The sequence below is a fragment of the Oryzias latipes genome, chromosome 19 (assembly GCF_053564925.1).
Source record: "Oryzias latipes strain Hd-rR chromosome 19, Olatipes_Hd-rR_3.1".
Lineage (NCBI taxonomy): Eukaryota > Metazoa > Chordata > Actinopteri > Beloniformes > Adrianichthyidae > Oryzias > Oryzias latipes.
The window spans coordinates 6,432,139-6,450,672 of record NC_136255.1 but is presented as its reverse complement, the minus strand read 5'-3'; the positions used below and the strand labels follow the sequence as shown (position 1 = coordinate 6,450,672).

Genomic DNA, 18,534 nt, shown 5'->3' with positions numbered 1-18,534 from the left:
TTAATTTAAAAAAGTAACAACTTATTATAAATATACAAATTCCCCAATAGTGGTTTAGATCTTTGAATTGTATTAATTTAGTTTCTTATGTGGCTGGCAATTTAAATTTATTTAAAATCCTAAATTTCACTTTTGAAAAATAGGGCTTCACAATTTATTCATTGACATTATTTACAAAAATACTGTATTATTTCGCTTCTCATATCTATAACTTTATTAATCTTATACAATTCAATCAAATTCATTTGATATTTTCATCCAAAATCGTCTTTTCTAAGTTCAGAATAGGTTTTTTCATTACTAATAGGTTAAACAGGACAAAGGTCTGACATGGAATTATTATTTTTTTTTTACAGCATCGAGTGCTGGGTTTAAAAATGAATATTTAAATGCCTCTTTTGTTTGCTAAATTGTTGCGAGCATAAAATGCTCTGCGCCACAAACTTCATAACAGAACTTCTGAAGTTTTTATTTTGAAATTCCTCTGTCACGTGCTACGTCTCCTCGCGGTCATGACCGTTTTCTTTCCGTGAAATCGTGAGTCACGGAGGCGGGGCCTCAGCGGCGGATTCCCGGCTCGGTTTGGCTCCGCCAGAGAACGAGCCGCGCGCCGTCATGATGGGAAAGGTGTTGCCGCTGTGTTTTCTCTTCGGTGAGACTTTATTCTGTTTTTAATAACAAAAAATTACAATTTATAAATAGTGTCAGACACTTATTTTTTTCTGACCGGAAACTGTTTAGCTATCGCTTCTTTACGGGTTAAAGTATTTTTATCAAAATAAATGTCACTTCCCGTGAAAAGAGTTGGATAAGGATTTTTTAAGCTTGTATGCGTTCCAAAGTGTATTTAAATGCAAAAAAAGTTTATATCACTTGAACAAATAGCCAATTATTGTAATAATACTATTATTAATATTCAGACTAAAGCAAGCTTCTTAAACATAATGGTACAGTCCGTCATCATGCCGAGTAACGTTTTGTGCAGCCTGCCTCGTGCACGGCGGGCTGTTGCTTTCTCACGTTCAGCATTACGAGGTGGTCCGACCTCAGCGACGTCACGACAGACACAGGAGGAGCCTGCAGGATGGTCAGGTAAGAACACCTGAGCAACAAAACTCGCTCACAAACTTTGTCCACTTGAAAGAACTCATTTGTCCTGTTTATGGTTCTGCCTTTGTTTGTTTTTGTCTGAATATTTTGTTTTTTCTTCAGAGTTATCCAGATACAGTTCAATATGATCTGACAATCGAAGGGAGAAACCGGACTATTCATCTGGAAAAGAATTGGTAAAAATCAGACTTGATTTGTTGTTTCAGAATATTAACATGAAGAAGTTAGTTTACATTTTTATTCCATATTTATCAGGAATCTTATTGGGAGAAACTACACTGAAACATTCTATACAGAGGATGGAAAAAGGGTCACAACAGCACCAAATAAGGTGAAATTTTCTTATTAATCATGTATAATTACTTATTCATGTTTTATTTTAAATATTGCCTTTTTTTTTGTTTGCAAAGTTGTGAAATTTTGTTTTATGTATTTTTCCCTCGTAAAAATGCTAAAGTTAAGCTTGAAGTGCCATGGAAGTGTTGTTAAAATGTTCTTGTGGCATTTTTCTCATGATGTAGGACAGATATTAGGAAAATCAAGCTTAAAATAGCATCTCTGAATGTTTCTTTCTACAAATTGTTGTGAATATGGAGTAGACAAAAATAAAATACAGTTTGAAAAAGCTTGTTTTTATGATTTAGAAAATAAAAAGGGCACAGCTCCCTGCTCTGCTCCATTCTGATGCATCCACTTGCAGACAAATAGATCCATGTACGTCTTTGTTTTCCTCATCAAAGCTGGAATCTGGATCAAAACTGTACGGCTGGATTGCTCTGAAATTGCTTTATTTTTGTTGCGCCGCTGATGTTAGGTTGGCGGTCAGAGGGGCTGTAAGCCAGTGGGGGAGCATATAGACTTCTAGATGATGGGAAGGTAGCAGGCTTAACAATTCAGAGGTGAATTTCTAATGAACTCTTGCCGCTCTGCAGAAACTAGGTCTTAGAAAACAACACAGTTTTTTTTAAATTTTGGCAAAAAACTTCAAAATCATAAGTGAAAGACCACTGGGAACACTTAAAACAATCACATGATGACGTGAGTTTAAGCACTCATTAGAACATGTCCATTTTGGCATCATTTCTTTAACTTACTTTACCTCCTACGTGTTCATAGGCTGCTAAAAAAAAAACAGCAAATTGTTAAATGTTAAATTTAAATTCACATTTACTAAAAATTTCAGTGCATCCGGCAAAGAAACAAACAAATTCCCAATTGTTTGGGGCTTAAATGCTTATTGTTTGTGGGATTTTAATTTACATAGATCATATTTTAATTTTTTCTTCTTATCAACATTCATTTTTGTTTTTCTGTCTTTACTGAACTCAAACACCATAATTAAAGGCTGACCCCACATAATAAAGTCTGCCTGTTTGTGAGCGTCATCAGTCTAGTAGGACAGAGATGCAGCATTTGCTCCATGTGACTCCTGATTTCTTGGACATTACAAAACAAGAAAGAGTCTTTGTGGTTGGAGCCTGAAGCCTCCTCTGTCCCTTCTGTTTAGGAGCACTGCTTCTACCACGGACACATACAAGGCGAGGAAGACTCCTCTGTGAGCGTGCAGATATGTTCCGGCATCAGGTAGGAAAGTGTTTTTTGTTTTTGTTTTTTATGCATATATTTTCTGTTGTTTTTTTTAACCGCTTGTATCAAACTAAATGTTTCCAGTGAAAACTTATCAGCTGATTGAGAAGAAGTCTTGCTTCACCGTGTTTGAGCTTTCTGCTTTGTAATTATTACTTGGCAGTGCTGCACATTTGTTCTGCAGTTGTTTCTCAACCTCTTATTTCCTCCTAAAGAATTTTCTTTTTTTTTTTATCCAATATGGTATCTGCTTACTGTTTCTCTTAATTTGCATTCCCACACACAGAAAGTTCTTTGTTTTGTGCGATATAAAGCTTGATTTTGTTTCCTGCAAAGCTGATTCCTGTGTCAATAACCCGGTCCGGTTCTTTCTTGTCGCGGGCACAGCGGCTTCCTGAGAGCGCAGCAGCAGCTGTTCCTGATCGAGCCTCTTGGACAGACGATGGAGGAGGACCATGCAGTTTACAGAAGTGAGCAGCTCAAGCGTAGCTCTGGCCAGCACTCTACCTGTGGCCTCAAAAGATCTGCAGAGGACAGAAAGCAGCAGGGCCCGCAGCCTGCAGCCCTCTTCATGTCCAGATCACGGGTACGCTCCTGCCTTAGGGCCTCTGTTACTGGAGACATGTTCTCCCACATCTTATTTGAACAAGTCGCACTATTTTGAGTCATGTCTTTATTTTACACGGTGTCTCTGTGAGCAGTTATCCCCTTTTCAGTCGTTAGATAAAACATTTGATGTACGTCAGAACAGGCTGGCTGCCAGAGAGTCTGGCAGATTTGGTTTGATTAGAAAGCAAATGCCAAAAACGACCTACTTTTAACTGGTTTTATCAGATTGTCTTATGTTATATTGTTTCAGTCAGCTTGAGCTAAGATTCCCGCATTAAAGTTTCCCAATACTAACCCAACATTATTAAATAATATTAATAATAGCATATATATAATATAATAATATTTCGGTAAAATGCGTGAGCAATAGATGAACGTAACTTTTACCAGTTCACCACACCAACGTCTTTCAAATTCTACTAACTTTTTCCCAATTTGCTTCTCGATGCATTTTTGGAAAATTCAAGGTGGGGGCTTCTTTCCGAGGTCAAAGGTCAACAAAACTTCAGTTGTGGTTGTAGACCTAACCTGGTGGTGTGTGTTGGAAATTTTGTGAATATCGCTGGAAGAAAAGTTTTCTTTTCCCATATTGTGTGGAAAATGTGTAGCCACAAAACTGCTGCCAAGCTGTAGGTCCTGTGGCCATCCCATGATACTTTTAAAACTTTCTTTGGATATCCCCAAACATTTGGGGGGGGGGTCGCTATACTCCAAATTGATTTTTGGCGGGTATTATGTTTGTGTAAAGTTTGCTGGGTTTTGTTGTGAAACTTTCGCTCAAAGGCACTTTAAAAAAGAACAATTGCTAAAGAAAAATTCCCAAGAAAAAATCCCAGCTAGTTCATAAAAAGTCTCATCTCTGAATAGCTTCACACCAGAAGTCAGTTTTCTTAACTCATACGTACATTCAAAGCCTAAATTGTAAGCGCTTGCAAATGCTAATTGTCTGCATGAGCATTTTATGAGCTGAGTCTAGTTTCAGACGTGTTTCTGTGTTCTTTCAGAGATCAAAATCCGTCCCAGATCCACAAAAGTTTGTTGAACTCGTCGTGGTTGCGGACAACGCTGAGGTAAATGTTTCTATGACAACATCAGTTGCACCTGGTTATAAATCTGATGACAATTGTATCCATTTGCAGTACAGTCGACATGGAAAAGAGACTCGACAACGGATTCTTTTAGCAGTGAATCATGTTGATAAGGTAAAGTGGCTTTCATCTGTGGAAGGCTTCTGTGCTCAGCCACTTCCTAACCCAGCGCTCCACCTGCAGCTGTACCGACGCCTAAACATTCGGATTGTGTTGGTGGGCCTGGAGATTTGGTCCTATAGAGACCTCATCAACGTGGATCTGAAAGCAGGGACTACTCTGGACAACTTCCTGTCATGGCGTCAGTCCGACCTCCTCCTGAGAGTGCAACACGACAACGCCCAGTTTGTGACGTGAGCGCCGCATTGCAGACATTACAGGGAGAGCTGCTGCCCGCCTGAGCTCACTCTGTCAGGCTTCTGTCTCTAATAGGGGGACGGACTTTGAAACGGACACCGTGGGACTGGCCAACAAGTTTGCTATGTGCACCCCAAACTCTGGTGCTGTTAACCAGGTAGGTTTTATGCCTCAAAGGTCATCTTTATCTATAGAGTTTGAATCCACATCGCTACACCTCTCCTCTAGGACCACCATGAAAACCTGATAGGCCTCGCCTCCACCATCGCTCATGAAATGGGACACAACTTCGGCTTGTCCCACGATGAAGACGGATGTCTGTGTGGTTCCGATGACAGCAGCACGGACTGTGTGATGACAGAAAAGTAAGAATTTCAATATCCTCTGGGATTTTTTAACTCTGTTTGGTCGTGTTTCTGAGAAAACCTTCGCAGCAGACAGGATCTGACTGTCCTGCTCTCTGTGTGCAGGATCAAAAATGGGCTTTTTCCAGAGTTTTTCAGCAGCTGCAGTTTAAGGCAGCTGGATGAATTCATGCTGCGAGCTCAGCCTAGCTGCTTGGAACTACCTGGCTCCGGCTCCGTCAAGAGCATCGCTTTGGGCCCCCGCTGTGGTGACGCCATACTAGACGCCGGAGAGGAGTGTGACTGTGGCACTTCAGAGGTAACTGACAGTCGAGTTCATCCAAAGTTTTCGTTTTTAGGGCTCTCTCTGTAGAAGAAAAGCTGGAACTGGAGCTTGAACATTAATGAGTTAATACATTTATCTAATAAAATCCCAACAGAGTTTACTTCACACAGACTAATGTATTTCCTTTCATTGTAGGAATGTAACAATGCTTGCTGCGAGGCATCAACATGTCGGCTCACTGCAGGATCCCAGTGTGCTCACGGACAGTGCTGTGAGAACTGTCAGGTACTGAATGAATGCAGAGCCTTTGTCATATGAAGTAATTGGGAAGTACACAAAATCTAAAACTTTAAAACAAATACAAGTACTTGAAAAAGAGTAAATAATTCACTGGGAAAAAAATATTTTATGTACTGACTAACACTTTGACCACATATTGGGTAAAACCAATGGAAGTGAGCAAAAACTGTAAGAAACACGTAAATTCAGGTGTTTTCAAATATTAAGACACAATTTAGACATATTTAAACATTCTATTTAAACAATATATTTCAATTAATACTTAAGCCTTTGCTTTTTATAATAAATCAAATTAAATCCAGTTATTCCTTATTTCTTGCTATGATTGATGATTTGAAGTGAATATTTGTCACAAATATCTGCAGGTTTGTTGGAGGCACCGATTGTGGTTAAACAGTCAGAACTAAGTTGTTTGTAAGATTTAGAGTTAGACACCTTTGTACTGTCCGACACTGATGGTTTCCTCTTAACACAAGTGTCTGCCCACACCGATATCATTCTGCATCCCTCAAATAAATAATACAAATGGAACATAGAAAAAAATAGTACTTAAATAGAAACAGCCAGTTGATAAGCATGAGATTTGCTTTTCATTCAAAATCAATCTACATCAAGGTAATTAGTATGGCGCTGTGAAATTACTTCAAGTTTATAACTTTGACAAGCTACTGAAGTAAATGTATATGAGTAAACTACTGTATACCTCCTTATGCCTTAGTCACAAAAGCCCCTAGATACCAGTTGTCTGCGGGTGAAAAATTATTGAATGCTTGCTGAACCAGTAGAGACGAAATGTTCCTGCAATTTTTGTTCTATGGACCTGCTGTGGGTGACCAGTCACGGTGAACACGTATACAACACATAAGGATGTGTAAGCGTGAAGTAGCTGAGACACAGGCAGGTCGTACACATTTTCCATGTTTTCAACGCCTCCAATCAACTTCACAAGGACTTTGTTAGAGATGTTCACCTGATAGTTACGCACTCCTTTAACGCAGCCTGATTGTCAGAATTGAGGAAATTAGACAATCAGAGGGTAGTTTGTGTGGACATCCAATGGCCGTCCTATGGGTACTTACGTCTCACCTACACAAGCCGTGTGTGTAGCAATTTGTGCGGGGATCAGTAAGCAGCCTGTACTTGTACCTTACTAAGAACCTGAGTGCAACGTAAGGGCATCAAATGACACCATCACCCCTACATCATACGTGCGTACAACTTCCATTATCCTTACAAATACTTCAAGTGACACCCACCTCTGAATGTGCAGAAATAGAAGAAGGCAACATTTGTATTCTTTCACTATTTTTATCACAACAGTTTAAGGTAAATAATGCTTTCTTTCTTGTTGTAGCTGGGGCTGATGTAGCATTTATATGCTTTCTAAACTTTTCCTTTTTTTTTAATTGTTTGATCAAATTTAAATGACATCAGGCATTTCAGCTGTGAAGTGGAGCCTTTCCTGAGCACTAAGAACAGTCTGAACCAAAAACCTCTGTAGAAATGTGATAGTCACTGAACTGCAATTGTTGCTTCCTTCCTTTTTGGAACAAATTTCATGTGAGGATAGATGACTAAGCTTGAGGTCTGCCCTTGAAATTGGGGCTGTTAGTAGTAAATAAATGATCTGCAACATTTGGAGCTTTCTCCAAACAAATAGGTTTTGTTTTTAGCCCAAGTTTAGATTTAGGGAGATTGTGAGTTTGTCCATTATTCCAAAAACGTCTGCTTTTCCAGGTTTGAGTTTGGAGAGAAATAAAATGAAAATAGTTTCCTTCCCATTGATTTTGTGCAATAGTTCTTAATCTATTGTGGTTTGTATGAGTTTGCTCATATACTGTAGCACAGGACTAGACCACTGAGGAAGTCAGTGTCTACAAATATCTTCATGGAGGAATTTACTGCTCCATTCGGTGCATTAACATAGATTTCAACAGTCAACAAATATCAAGAAAACTCCTTCAACAACATGACCTAAAGTTTAAATGAGACATTTTCTTTAAAAAGAGCTTTTTTTTTTTTTTTTTTAAATAATCACCTTTTGGTGCCTGAAAATGATCTATTAGTTAACCCTTTAAATAGGACATGTCTGTTCTCACTTCTGCAGTCAACAGCCTGGATTAAAAACAGTCTAGAAAGCATTTGCAGCACCAGAGAGCTCCCTCATAGAGACTCAAAGGCCATCTGGTTAGAGACGATGGGCATCAGCACCAACCCTCTGTCCATACCTACAGGAAACAGAGGGTGATAGTCTTCCGCTGTGGTGTAATTTACCACATCCTTCCTTTAATGACAGCTTCAAGGACTGGAAGACTTTCACAGAAATAAACAAGATAATGATGATTACAAAGAAAAACAAAGCTTTGTTTTTTTGTAACACGGCCTGCACTTTAATCCACAGTTCAAAGTGACGGGCAGCGTGTGCAGGAAGCCAGCGAGCGAGTGCGACCTGCCTGAGTACTGCACAGGAGACTCCCAGGACTGTCCTGAAGATGCTTTTGAGATGAACGGCAAACCCTGCTACACACAGACGCAGGGCTTCTGCTTCGACGGCCGCTGCCCCACACGAGAGCACCACTGCTGGAGGCTGTTTGGGGAAGGTGCTCTGCACACAACCTTTGCTGTCTCCTATAGAGACTGCTATGCTTTCCAAATCAATCCAGTTTCAGTGGAACCAACCTGAATAAATGTAAAGACGTGTTTGCAAAACTAAATTTGGATGGAGTGTTATGCCTGTGATTGTGGTAACACTGACCATAGAGAACCATAAAGGCTGGTTTATACATCATAGCGATCAGTCATCTCATCGGCCTTGTATGTGTCACTAAGGTTGGCTGGTTTTGTTTGCAACTATCCACAAGAACTGCAATCAACTTTTGAGTGGCGTTTATACTTTTCAAGCCTGATGACGCAATTGTGTCCAGCGTTTCAGTGGTTTGGTATTTTATTTAGAGTTATGTATAGGGATCTTTGAGGTTCTGTTATTTTATAGATGTGAAGCTTACTTTTTCATATGCAAAGTTTTTCTGAAGACATTTACGTTTCATATGAATGTGTTTGTGGTTAATTAATGGTGCATAGGGAGGTGGTACATCCATTTGTTTTTTTGTATTTTAAAAGCCTCAGCATACCAAATAACTATACTCTAAGAATTTTACTATACTGTACTAAGATTTGCCACCTCCTCCATTCCTTAATTGAATATAGTGGAAGTTATAGTTGCAGTAGAAAGTAAATACGCTGTGGAAAAAGTCGTGTTTTTATTTTTATTTTCTTGGAACTGTGTCAGAATAAAATAATGTCTAACCCCTCTTGCATCTAGAATGCAGTAATAGCTGCTTTGACTTCAAAATCCAGGGACATGGAAATGGCAATTTTCTGGATTGAGTTTGCTCCGCCATGGTGTCTTTTAATTGCTCCAAAGATTAAGCCCATGTCTGAGTAAATCTGCTTTAATATTTCAACGTTTTTAAAAAAATGTGTTTGTTTCTTAAACTCAGGTGCCAAAGTGGGACCTGATCTGTGTTTTAACTCCAATAAAAAGGGGGAAGATGGTGCCAACTGTGGAAGGGACAGATCCGGCCCTATTCCCTGTTCTGCAGGGTAAGTTCCAGCATTCACAAAGAATTTACGCTGCAAAAAAAACAAATCTAACTAAGAATCTGTCAAATCTGAAGTCAGATGAACTATTGTATTTGATGTCTTTATTTTTAGTAAGTCCATTGTAAGTGGAGCATTTGTGTAATTTCCAAACATAAGATATCGCAGATGTTTTTTCAGCTTTTGAAAGTAGGATTTGCTACGTTTAGAATGGAATTCAGGCCCACACACTGTTTGCACACATCATTAACTAGGCCCAACTGTTGGTTCTAAAGATTTCCTTTTCTTGTCTCTTGTCTTTGTAGAAATGTCAAGTGTGGCTCGATGTTTTGTGTGAACGGAGGTGACTCCATCACAGGCAAACTGGCCGTCTACAATGTGTTCCGCTTCAATTTAGAGTGTAGAGCCGCCGTGGAAGACGACCGGAGCAGAAACCTGGACATGGTACCAAATGGAGCCACATGTGGACCAAAAAAGGTAAAACCCTCGGAGGAAAGAAACTCTATATCAGTCACGTTTTAAAATACCGTGAGGTGTTTTTCTGAGAATGAAACATAATTTGCACAGATTTGCTTGAATCATCGATGTGAGGACATCTCCGTTTATGAAAACAGGGAAGATTGTGCAAAGAAATGCAACAACAATGGGGTAAGATGATACAAATCAGTCCAAATAATTTTTTTTTTTTTTTTAAACCATAAAATACAAGTATGTTGATTTGAGAAGACTAATAATGATCCACTCTTATCAGCTGTCATGATGTAAAACGTCATAGTTGAAGTGTCTCGCATGTTACCGGAACATCCAAAGTTAGAATTCTCTAGAATCCTGAGCTCATTCCTGTTCCTGCAGAAGTTTCAACACTTTCTTTCACTGAAGCTGAAATAGTCTGAGAGTTTTCTTGACCCATTTTCCTGCTGTCCTGGTATGTAGCTCTGTATCAACAAAGCCGGCAGTTCGCCCAGAGTTTAGTCTGTTAGCTTAGGAAAAAAAACAGCTTTTCCCAGAAAATGACTTCATGAAACGGAGATCAACAGAGTTTCAAAACGGATCAGATTACACACAAAGTAAACTATTGTTGCTTGTATATATTTTAACTGAAAAAAAAAAGACAAACATTTTAATTTATCTTATTTAAAAACTGTAAAGGTTTTTCAGTGATGTCTTTTACTTTGCTAAATTACCACTCAGTGTATTAATAAAACCGTAAATGAGGTCATAGTGCACATGTGGCATACAGACAAAAAACATGTAAAAATAGGAGCTGCAAGTTATGTTCTGAAAAAATAAAACAATATTTCAGAAAAGCAGCTCAAAGTGTTTTTTCTCTTTTCTAGCTGACGAGACCCTCTGGAAAAGGTAGGGTTAGAAAATACACCTTCACAGCAAAAGCTGTATCCTACAAATAGGAAAAGAACACTAATCTTAGGGAGAAAATCACTAAAAATTAGTAAAATGATCTGTTCATGCAGCAAGTCATTTTACTTCACAAGAAATCTTATGTGAAGAAATCAAATTCTACAAACAAGGAACTCCACACAAGCATTCAAAAAAGAAAAAATGAGCTAAAAAAGCAACTGTTAGTCAGAATCACTTCAAACTGAATGTTAAACAGCTCAAAAATATTTTTTTGTTAGTTCTAAGCAAATGGTTTGTATTTATAAATATTTTTTGAAGTTCATTTTAATTAAAGTGACAGAAAACTAGTGTAATGGGTGGAAATGACTCATTTTAGAACAAATATGAACAAAATAAGAATACTATCCTAGTACAAGATGGATAATCATAATAAATCCTCATAAAATCTAAAAGTAGCACTTATTCTGAGAACATAAATCAACATTTTGGTTTCTAAAAAAGTGACAATGAATACGAGTTTAACCTTTCAATATTTATTGAACTTTAAAATAACAGTCTTTAAATTCAACAAAAAATTACAGAGTAATTTGTGTGTTTTAGTTCTAAATCAAGTATTTCTATTGTCAATAGTATAGTGCAAAAAGGTTTTTGACCTATTTTAATAATAATTTTCTTATTTATGGATCTTTGCTCTTAATGAGACAAAAAATTCTCAACTGTGCTGATTTTGAGAAAAGCTTGAAAAGATGTAGAGCAAAGAGAAGTTCAAACACCTCAAAAGGCGTATATTATGCTTTTCTTAAACCTTTCAGAGTAAACTATATCCTTATAAATGATCATATTTTACCTTTGGCACACTAAAAACAAATTATTTATGAAATATGAATAATTTCGTGGCTAATTTTCCTGCTCGGAGGTAAGATGACTCGATCTCTGAGGCTCTGCCTCTTTCTCCTTGTGACGTCAACCTAGAGCCGGCCTCGGCAGCGTGTTTGTGTGTCGCCCATAAAAACAAACAACATCCAAACGTATGCAAAGATGGATGCGCACATCAAATATCTGCCTTTAGATATTCGTCATCACAGACTGAACGGTGATGACTAACGAGTTCATTTGTGGTGAAATCCAATCAAAAAAAATGCAGCACCAGATGAACATCTCAGGATGGAGTTATGTTCTGGTTGGCAAACATTTCTATTGTCTTTGAAGCATCAGTCTCTGTATCAAAAATCCTCTTGGCTATCATCATTTTCCAGGAGTTACACTCACCTTTCCGTCTTCGCTCAATCATCCACGGTCAAACCAGTTCTTCTCAAAATCCCTCATCTGCTTGCTCAATTCTCTGAAATGTTAAGGATCCGCCCCAAAATGTGGTGCATATCCCTCACCAGAATGTTCTTTGGCATTTGCCACCACACAAAGTTTAAACTTGGACTAAAAGCGCAGGACTTCCATCATTTCTGCCTCTAGTTGCTTTGTCCCGCCCTCGTAATTCCTGACCAATGAATGAAGAGATCTTTATTCACTTGGTTTTGTTTACAAGCTTTGGTTTGAATGAGGGGGGGGTATTCCAGAAAGCCTGTTTAAACTACCCTGACCTTAAGCCTGAACTCTGGCTAAAATCCGCCTGATCTTACTCTGGGTATGTTGGTTCCAAAAGACCGGATATGAGTTGGCGTAATTACGCCGGATTACGCTGGGTTATGGCACGTGCACAGCAATAAAGACATTCTCAATAGATCGCCGATTTCCAGGGTCACCATGGAAACGCGTGGAGAAAAAAAGAGAGCGCTATACTTCAGTGAGACGGAGTCTGAGATTTTAATGACGGCGAATGAAGATTATACGACCATCAAAAAAGTAACACGGCTGCATCATCAAAAGAAAGAGTTTCTGATTGGAAAAAAATAACGGACGAAGTAAATTTCCATTGTGACGCATATATATATATATATAAATTATCCATCTTAAATAAATTACTTCAATTAGTAACAAGTAATTGAGTTAAATTTATTCAACCCAATTTCTTGTGACTATCCAACTCAATTATTGTTTATGCAACTCAAATTTACATATTTATCTAACTGAATGTCATATTACTCCAATTCTATTAAATGTTTTTCCATCTTAATTTATAGTATTTTATGAACTCTCATATGTCTAAGTTTGAGGGCACAGATACTCATTTTTATAACATTGAAATGAGTGATACAATGTACATTAGTAACATGAAACACTGATTTTTTTAAACATGACCCTGACTTTAACTTCAGTGCTTATATCATAACGTGGCACTAGTGGTGCTACATAGACTCATCATCTTCTCCCTCCCTCTCACTCATGGTGCAGAAAAAACACAGTGAAACAACTAAACACATTTAGACAAAAACCCACACTTAAACCCCAATCCGTCCAGACAGGCAAAGGGAATGGTATCCCACAATTCCTTGCGCTGCCAATCTAACAGCAGCACCAAAGTTACACCTACTTAATTGAATTAATTTGAATGAAAGTAAAATAACTCTGATAACTGCTTGTTATTTTTAGGCTGACTTAACTAAAAAAAGTATTTATCTTAACTGAAGCAAATAATTAAGTTAGATCAACAATGTAATAAAGTAAATTTTTCCAACATCCATATGTGGTCTTATCACCCTCTCACGGTGGAAAAAGTATTATCTGAGCTTCTTCATCCACTAAATCATCTTTAAATGGACACGCCATGCTGCTTCACCTCTCTGTAAACAAACTAACCTTCAACTAAACCTGCTCCAGACCAGGTTATGTTCAGAGCATGAGTTGCCATGGCAACTTGACCTACCCTGAAACACACCTCCATTTCTGGAACCAAAAACTGAGGTTATCAACTTCCTTATCCTCAAACTTACCGTGGTAACTAGCATAACCTGCTTTCTGGAATCCCCCCCCTGAATGACGTTCCTGCTGTACTTCCTGTTGAATCTGGATCTGTTCTGACTGACATGTAATTGGCCTGCAGGTGTGTAATCACAAGAACCAGTGCCACTGTGATCCTGGCTGGGCGCCACCTTACTGTGACATTCGATATGCAGATCTACCTCAAGGTAAAAAAAAACAAACAACAGTCTTGATTTGATCAAAAGTTCCGAACATGTTTGTGTTTGGTTTAGACCAAACTTTGCCTCATTCCCTGACAAAGTTCAGCAAGAATCATTCTTCCAGAGACGAGGATGAATGACAAACGTCTTCTGTCTCTTAGTTTTATAAACGTGACTTTAAATTTGCATCAAAACCTAGAATTTGTTGGACATTTATCAGAATGTGCTTCATTTTGTGGTACTCTTAACTTCTTCCTTTGCTCATCATAAAATGAAGAAACAGCGACAGTACAATTTTACACTTTAGTTTCTTCAGAATCAGCCCGACAAGCAGAGCAGAAGGATCTTTTTTAGTCATTTGACAGAAAAATGAACCATTTTCTGATCAATGTTGTTTTCCAAACAGACTATGTTTTGGTAAAAATTGAAGATTTTAATGTAAAAATGATCAAAAATTATTTAAAGAGACTGAAGAATATTCTGAAGATATATTTTCTATGATTAGAGGCAAATGTTTCCCTTTTTTTGTATATTTTTTATTTATTGAGTTGATTTCTATCTAAAAATGCTAAGCAGCATTTTTTTGCTTTTGGAAATAGGGAAAATGATTGTTCTTATCCTAACATTTTGTTATTTGTATCAGCTGTGTGCATTTACACTCATAACAATTATATATATTTATTGAATATCTGGTTTGTTGGAAATATCTAATCAAACAGGAAAACAGCAGAAAAGGCAGAGGAATGCTTTAATATTTAACATACGGTAGTCTAGAAACACTAAAACAGATAAAACTTCCCGTTATACGTTTTTTATTTGTTTATTTATAATAGCTGAACAGAGGATTTTGAAATGAAGCCAAATATTGCAAAAACCTGACATTAACTGCAAAATCAAAGAAAATGAACTAATTAAATTCCAACGTTATTAGATGATAACAGCAGAAAATGCCGGAAAAATTCCTAAAGATGTTTTGACTAACAGAGAAAAAGGCCAAAGCATGTATATAATGCCTCAAAAATGGTTTAAAGCAAACTGCAAATGATACTTACTAAGATAAATATGGAAATGTAGAAAAAGAACCTAAAAAAGGTAGAATGAAAGAAGAAAAAATGTAAAAAAAGTATCCTCTGTCAGGGTCCTGACAGAGGATACTTTTTTTGTTCGTGCTGCATATTTATGAAAAATGTCTATGTCAAAGCAGACATGAGACACTCAAAGCTGTGTGAAACTGTGAGTTATCCAGCATCTCTGTAACTGCAGAGCTGTGTTAATTTCATGATCCTGGTAGGTTGCTGCCTCTGTTACAGCTGCACGCCATGGGGACTGGTAACCATGGAAATAACAGTCACCACCCTCCTCCCTCTAACACAATGCAAAAACAATCAAAAATACTTCAAATTAGAAAGGTTTTCTTTGCCAATGGGCTGAGAAAATAACAAGTTTTAGAAAAAAACTATTGACTAAGTCATGTTTTCTCAAACTAAGACTATTTTGCTGTTGAAAAACAGAAAAAACGTCTTTTTCTTTAGACCAGCGTCTTTTTACTTTCTTAGGATTCGGTTTTGCGGTCAGTTTTAACGGTTCATTTGGCCGTCCTCCTCTGCAGGTCACACTGTGGTAGTCGCCGGTGTGTGCGCAGCGCTGTCCGCTCTGCTGGTGGTCTCGGTGCTGGCGGTCGGGCTGTGGTGCCGTAAGAGGACACTCATGGACAGCCACACCAGAAAAAGGTAAATTCTCACAGGCTTTGTTTTGATCTTTGCCATTTTTCCAGCTGATTCAGTGCTTTGTTTCCAGGAAAGCTCCTTCCAAGCTGACCCCGACATTCCAGGGAGGAGCCCGCCCTCAGATCAGTCAGCCCACTCTGATGGCGTCCACAGCCACGCAGGCCCACAGTCCTCTGGTTGGAGCTGTGACTCCCAGCAGAGCTGCTCCACAGGTACACTGGCCTCACCACTGCACAGGCTTTTATCAGCTTTCAGTAAAAAAAACACCATAAAAACCATTTCTTCACATTTGTTTCTTTCTCAGCCTCCCAAGAAAGTGTCTTCAGTTCCGTCTAGCTCTGAAACTGAAGCGGTACGCCTTCACTTTGACTGTCTGAGAGCCAGCAAATGGAAAACCGAGCCTCATTATTAGAGGCATTTTATTTTTTCTGTTCTGAAATGAAATATTAAGACATTCAAAAATGTTTCAATATATGATAAGACGTTTATTGAGATATTTAGTAAATAAAGCCAAATTCTAATGGATTTTCTTTGTCACAGACCAAACCTCAGCCTCCATCCAAGCCTTTACCACACCTGACCAAAACACTGGTGAGTATTTCTGAGGTTCAACCATCCAGACGGCATTTTCTGCTCATATCGGCATTTTTTTCTGTCAACAATTACAAAATGTATATTTTAAGATGTAACTTTAGTCAGAAGAAAGAAATGAGTGGCGGAACAGCTGATTTTTCTTTTTTTTTTTAAATAAATGAAAAAGGACCTACAATAGTTTACGACTGAATTTAAAAAAAATCTGTGTCTAAACTGACCGCCTTTATGATCTAAAGGAGCGTCCTAAGATTCAATTTTTATTAATTTGACCAAAAGACCCTCACAGAATCCGGGTAAATAGAAATCCTTTTTCTATTTGACCAATACATCAGTTTTATTGTTTGAAAGAAACATAAAAGTCTGGTTTTTGTGGTTCAGATGTCTTTGTTTTGTCAGTTTTACATGGAACAGAGATTTTAAAACCTGCTTTCAGAAAGACTACAGATGAACACCTACAGCTCAGAGCCTGACTGTCTGACATGATTTGTTGTTTTTAGCACAAAGGAGCCAAACCAAATCCTCCACCTGTTCCTCCGGTCAAGCCCAGGCCTCCTGCAGCAGGCAACATGAGACCCACTTTTAGTCCTCCTCAGCTTCCAGCGATGTCCAGACTGCAAAGCTTCACCTGACATTCACGTTCACATAACGGGGACAGGAGGTGGACAGGAGGAATCCAGCAGGAAGTTTACAGAGCGGACACGTTTACTTTTTAACGACGCCGTGCGGATGAACGCTGCACCACAGACAGATGGGCAGCTGCGCAGCTACTGCTGGACAGAGACTGGAAGTGAAATATTTTGACATTTAAAGACGTTTCTCTTTTTCAGTTTGAACAAACTTGTTAGTGGGAAGATCCAGCTCAGGTTCTGCAGTTACCCATCTTTGAATTTTGGTAAATTCCTAAACAAAACAAACGTTTATATATTTTATGTTAACTTATAAGAGTCAAAAACGACTGGAGATGCACACAAAGCAGCCAAATATAATAATAATAATAATAATAATCAACTGCTGGATATATAAACACCACAAGATTCATTTGATCGGCAGTGTGATCAGTGGGTTTTTAAAACAGCAGCTGGTTTGGGGGATTTTATATTTATGCTTTTAGGTTTTTATGTCTTACTGATTTTAGTGTTTATCCATGCAGTCAAAACCACAAATTTAGTCAGAAAAGACATTTATTTATTTATTCCTGCTGCTAAAAAGATTTGCAGCTTCAAGTTGTAATACTTAAGACAACTTGAAACATGTTTTAAAAACAGATCAAATCCTGACTGTTGATCAGATTAGAATATAAAAGCAATTTCTTGCACATTTTTATTGAATTACTGGTTGGGAATTTGACCAAAATGTTCTGTGCTCGTTCCTGTCTTGTTGCTTCAGGATTTCCTTTGCAGATTCTAAGAGCGTCTTGGTGATTTTGATTGATTGGATTGACTTTGGTGAGTCAACTTTGAATACAAAGCCAACTGCTTTGCATTTAAAGTTCCACTCCTATCATCTTTTGATCAATTTTCAAAATGTTCCCAGTGCTCTTTTAATTATCATTATGCTGTTTTTCGACAAATAAAGAAAAAAACCTGTTGTTTGATGGACATAGTTTCTGCAGAGCAGCAGGAGTTCATTAGAAATTCACCTCTGAGTTGTGGGCGGGACTGTTGGTGTAGAGCAAGTCCACCCCCCTTCCCCTTCCCACAAATACTCAGAAATGCTATTTTAATCCTATTATATTTTAGAATTCCTCCATCAACACAAAAATGCCATTTGAACACGCTAAAACACCAAAAACATGACTTTGGTCGGCGCGGATATTTAAACGTAACAATGAGGAGGAGGCGGCTGTGCTTCATCGTTTGGGTTTTATTGTAACTAAAGTTTGAAAGAAGCTTCTTCAATGACTGTCCAGATTTGAAAAACAGAAACATTGTTATTTAGGAAATTCTGAAAACCTTTGAAGTGTTCAAAATGTCCTTGAGTCCCATCCAAATTCCCTTTTATACAGTCAGTATTTATTGTTTTATACTTAAAAATCTCTGAATTGCTCTTTCAGAAGGCCTGTGTGTTCACAGACTTCATGACATGGGCTCCTGTGTTCAGTCTTGGGGGGTCTGAAGAAGCTTTTTTGTTGAAGCACTGATCTCTTGGACGGCAGATATTCACTAATATTTGCTCTTTTTTTGTTTCGGAAATGTCAAATGGGATTTGACTTTGTAAAGATTGTTTAAAGACTGAATGAATGTAAAAACGGGGACAACGAAGAGTTTCTTTACTGGGAATTGTGGGATTTGTTTTTTTATAAGCAGTTTACACAACTTCCATCTTCTGCTCAGTCTGAATAAAGGTGAAAGATCCTCCCCTCATGCAGCTTTTCTTTGTGTTTGACGCGTCCCTCTGTGCCAACTCAAACCAGAAACTCCCCTCATAAATAAATCTGCTCCGAAAAGAAGAGTTGGGCTGGAAAATGCTGGCTGCTCCTCTGATTCACACTGATTC

At 38.1% G+C, this 18,534-nt stretch overlaps 1 protein-coding gene across 2 annotated transcripts; it reads left to right on the top strand.

Moving 5' to 3' along the window:
• Positions 1–492: 492 nt before the first annotated feature.
• On the top strand, positions 493–18,401 carry LOC101166011 (zinc metalloproteinase-disintegrin-like atrase-A). Of its 2 annotated transcripts, none has more exons than XR_013651672.1 (23): positions 493–652; positions 986–1,092; positions 1,213–1,286; positions 1,366–1,441; positions 2,618–2,694; positions 3,085–3,283; positions 4,311–4,376; positions 4,446–4,508; positions 4,578–4,747; positions 4,827–4,908; positions 4,980–5,116; positions 5,222–5,414; positions 5,577–5,666; positions 8,083–8,281; positions 9,182–9,284; positions 9,587–9,758; positions 9,849–9,929; positions 13,639–13,723; positions 15,327–15,447; positions 15,515–15,656; positions 15,749–15,858; positions 15,985–16,035; positions 16,536–16,609. XR_013651672.1 is itself a non-coding variant. In XM_011488419.4 (23 exons), exons 1-23 carry the CDS (start codon positions 616–618, stop codon positions 16,665–16,667), a joined length of 2,505 nt encoding a protein of 834 aa, XP_011486721.3. In that variant the 5' UTR covers positions 493–615; the 3' UTR covers positions 16,668–18,401. The 2 variants fall into 2 exon arrangements, 1 of the variants encoding a protein (XP_011486721.3); XM_011488419.4 differs by having other exon boundaries at positions 15,749–15,796; positions 16,536–18,401.
• The last annotated feature ends 133 nt before the right edge of the window (positions 18,402–18,534 follow it).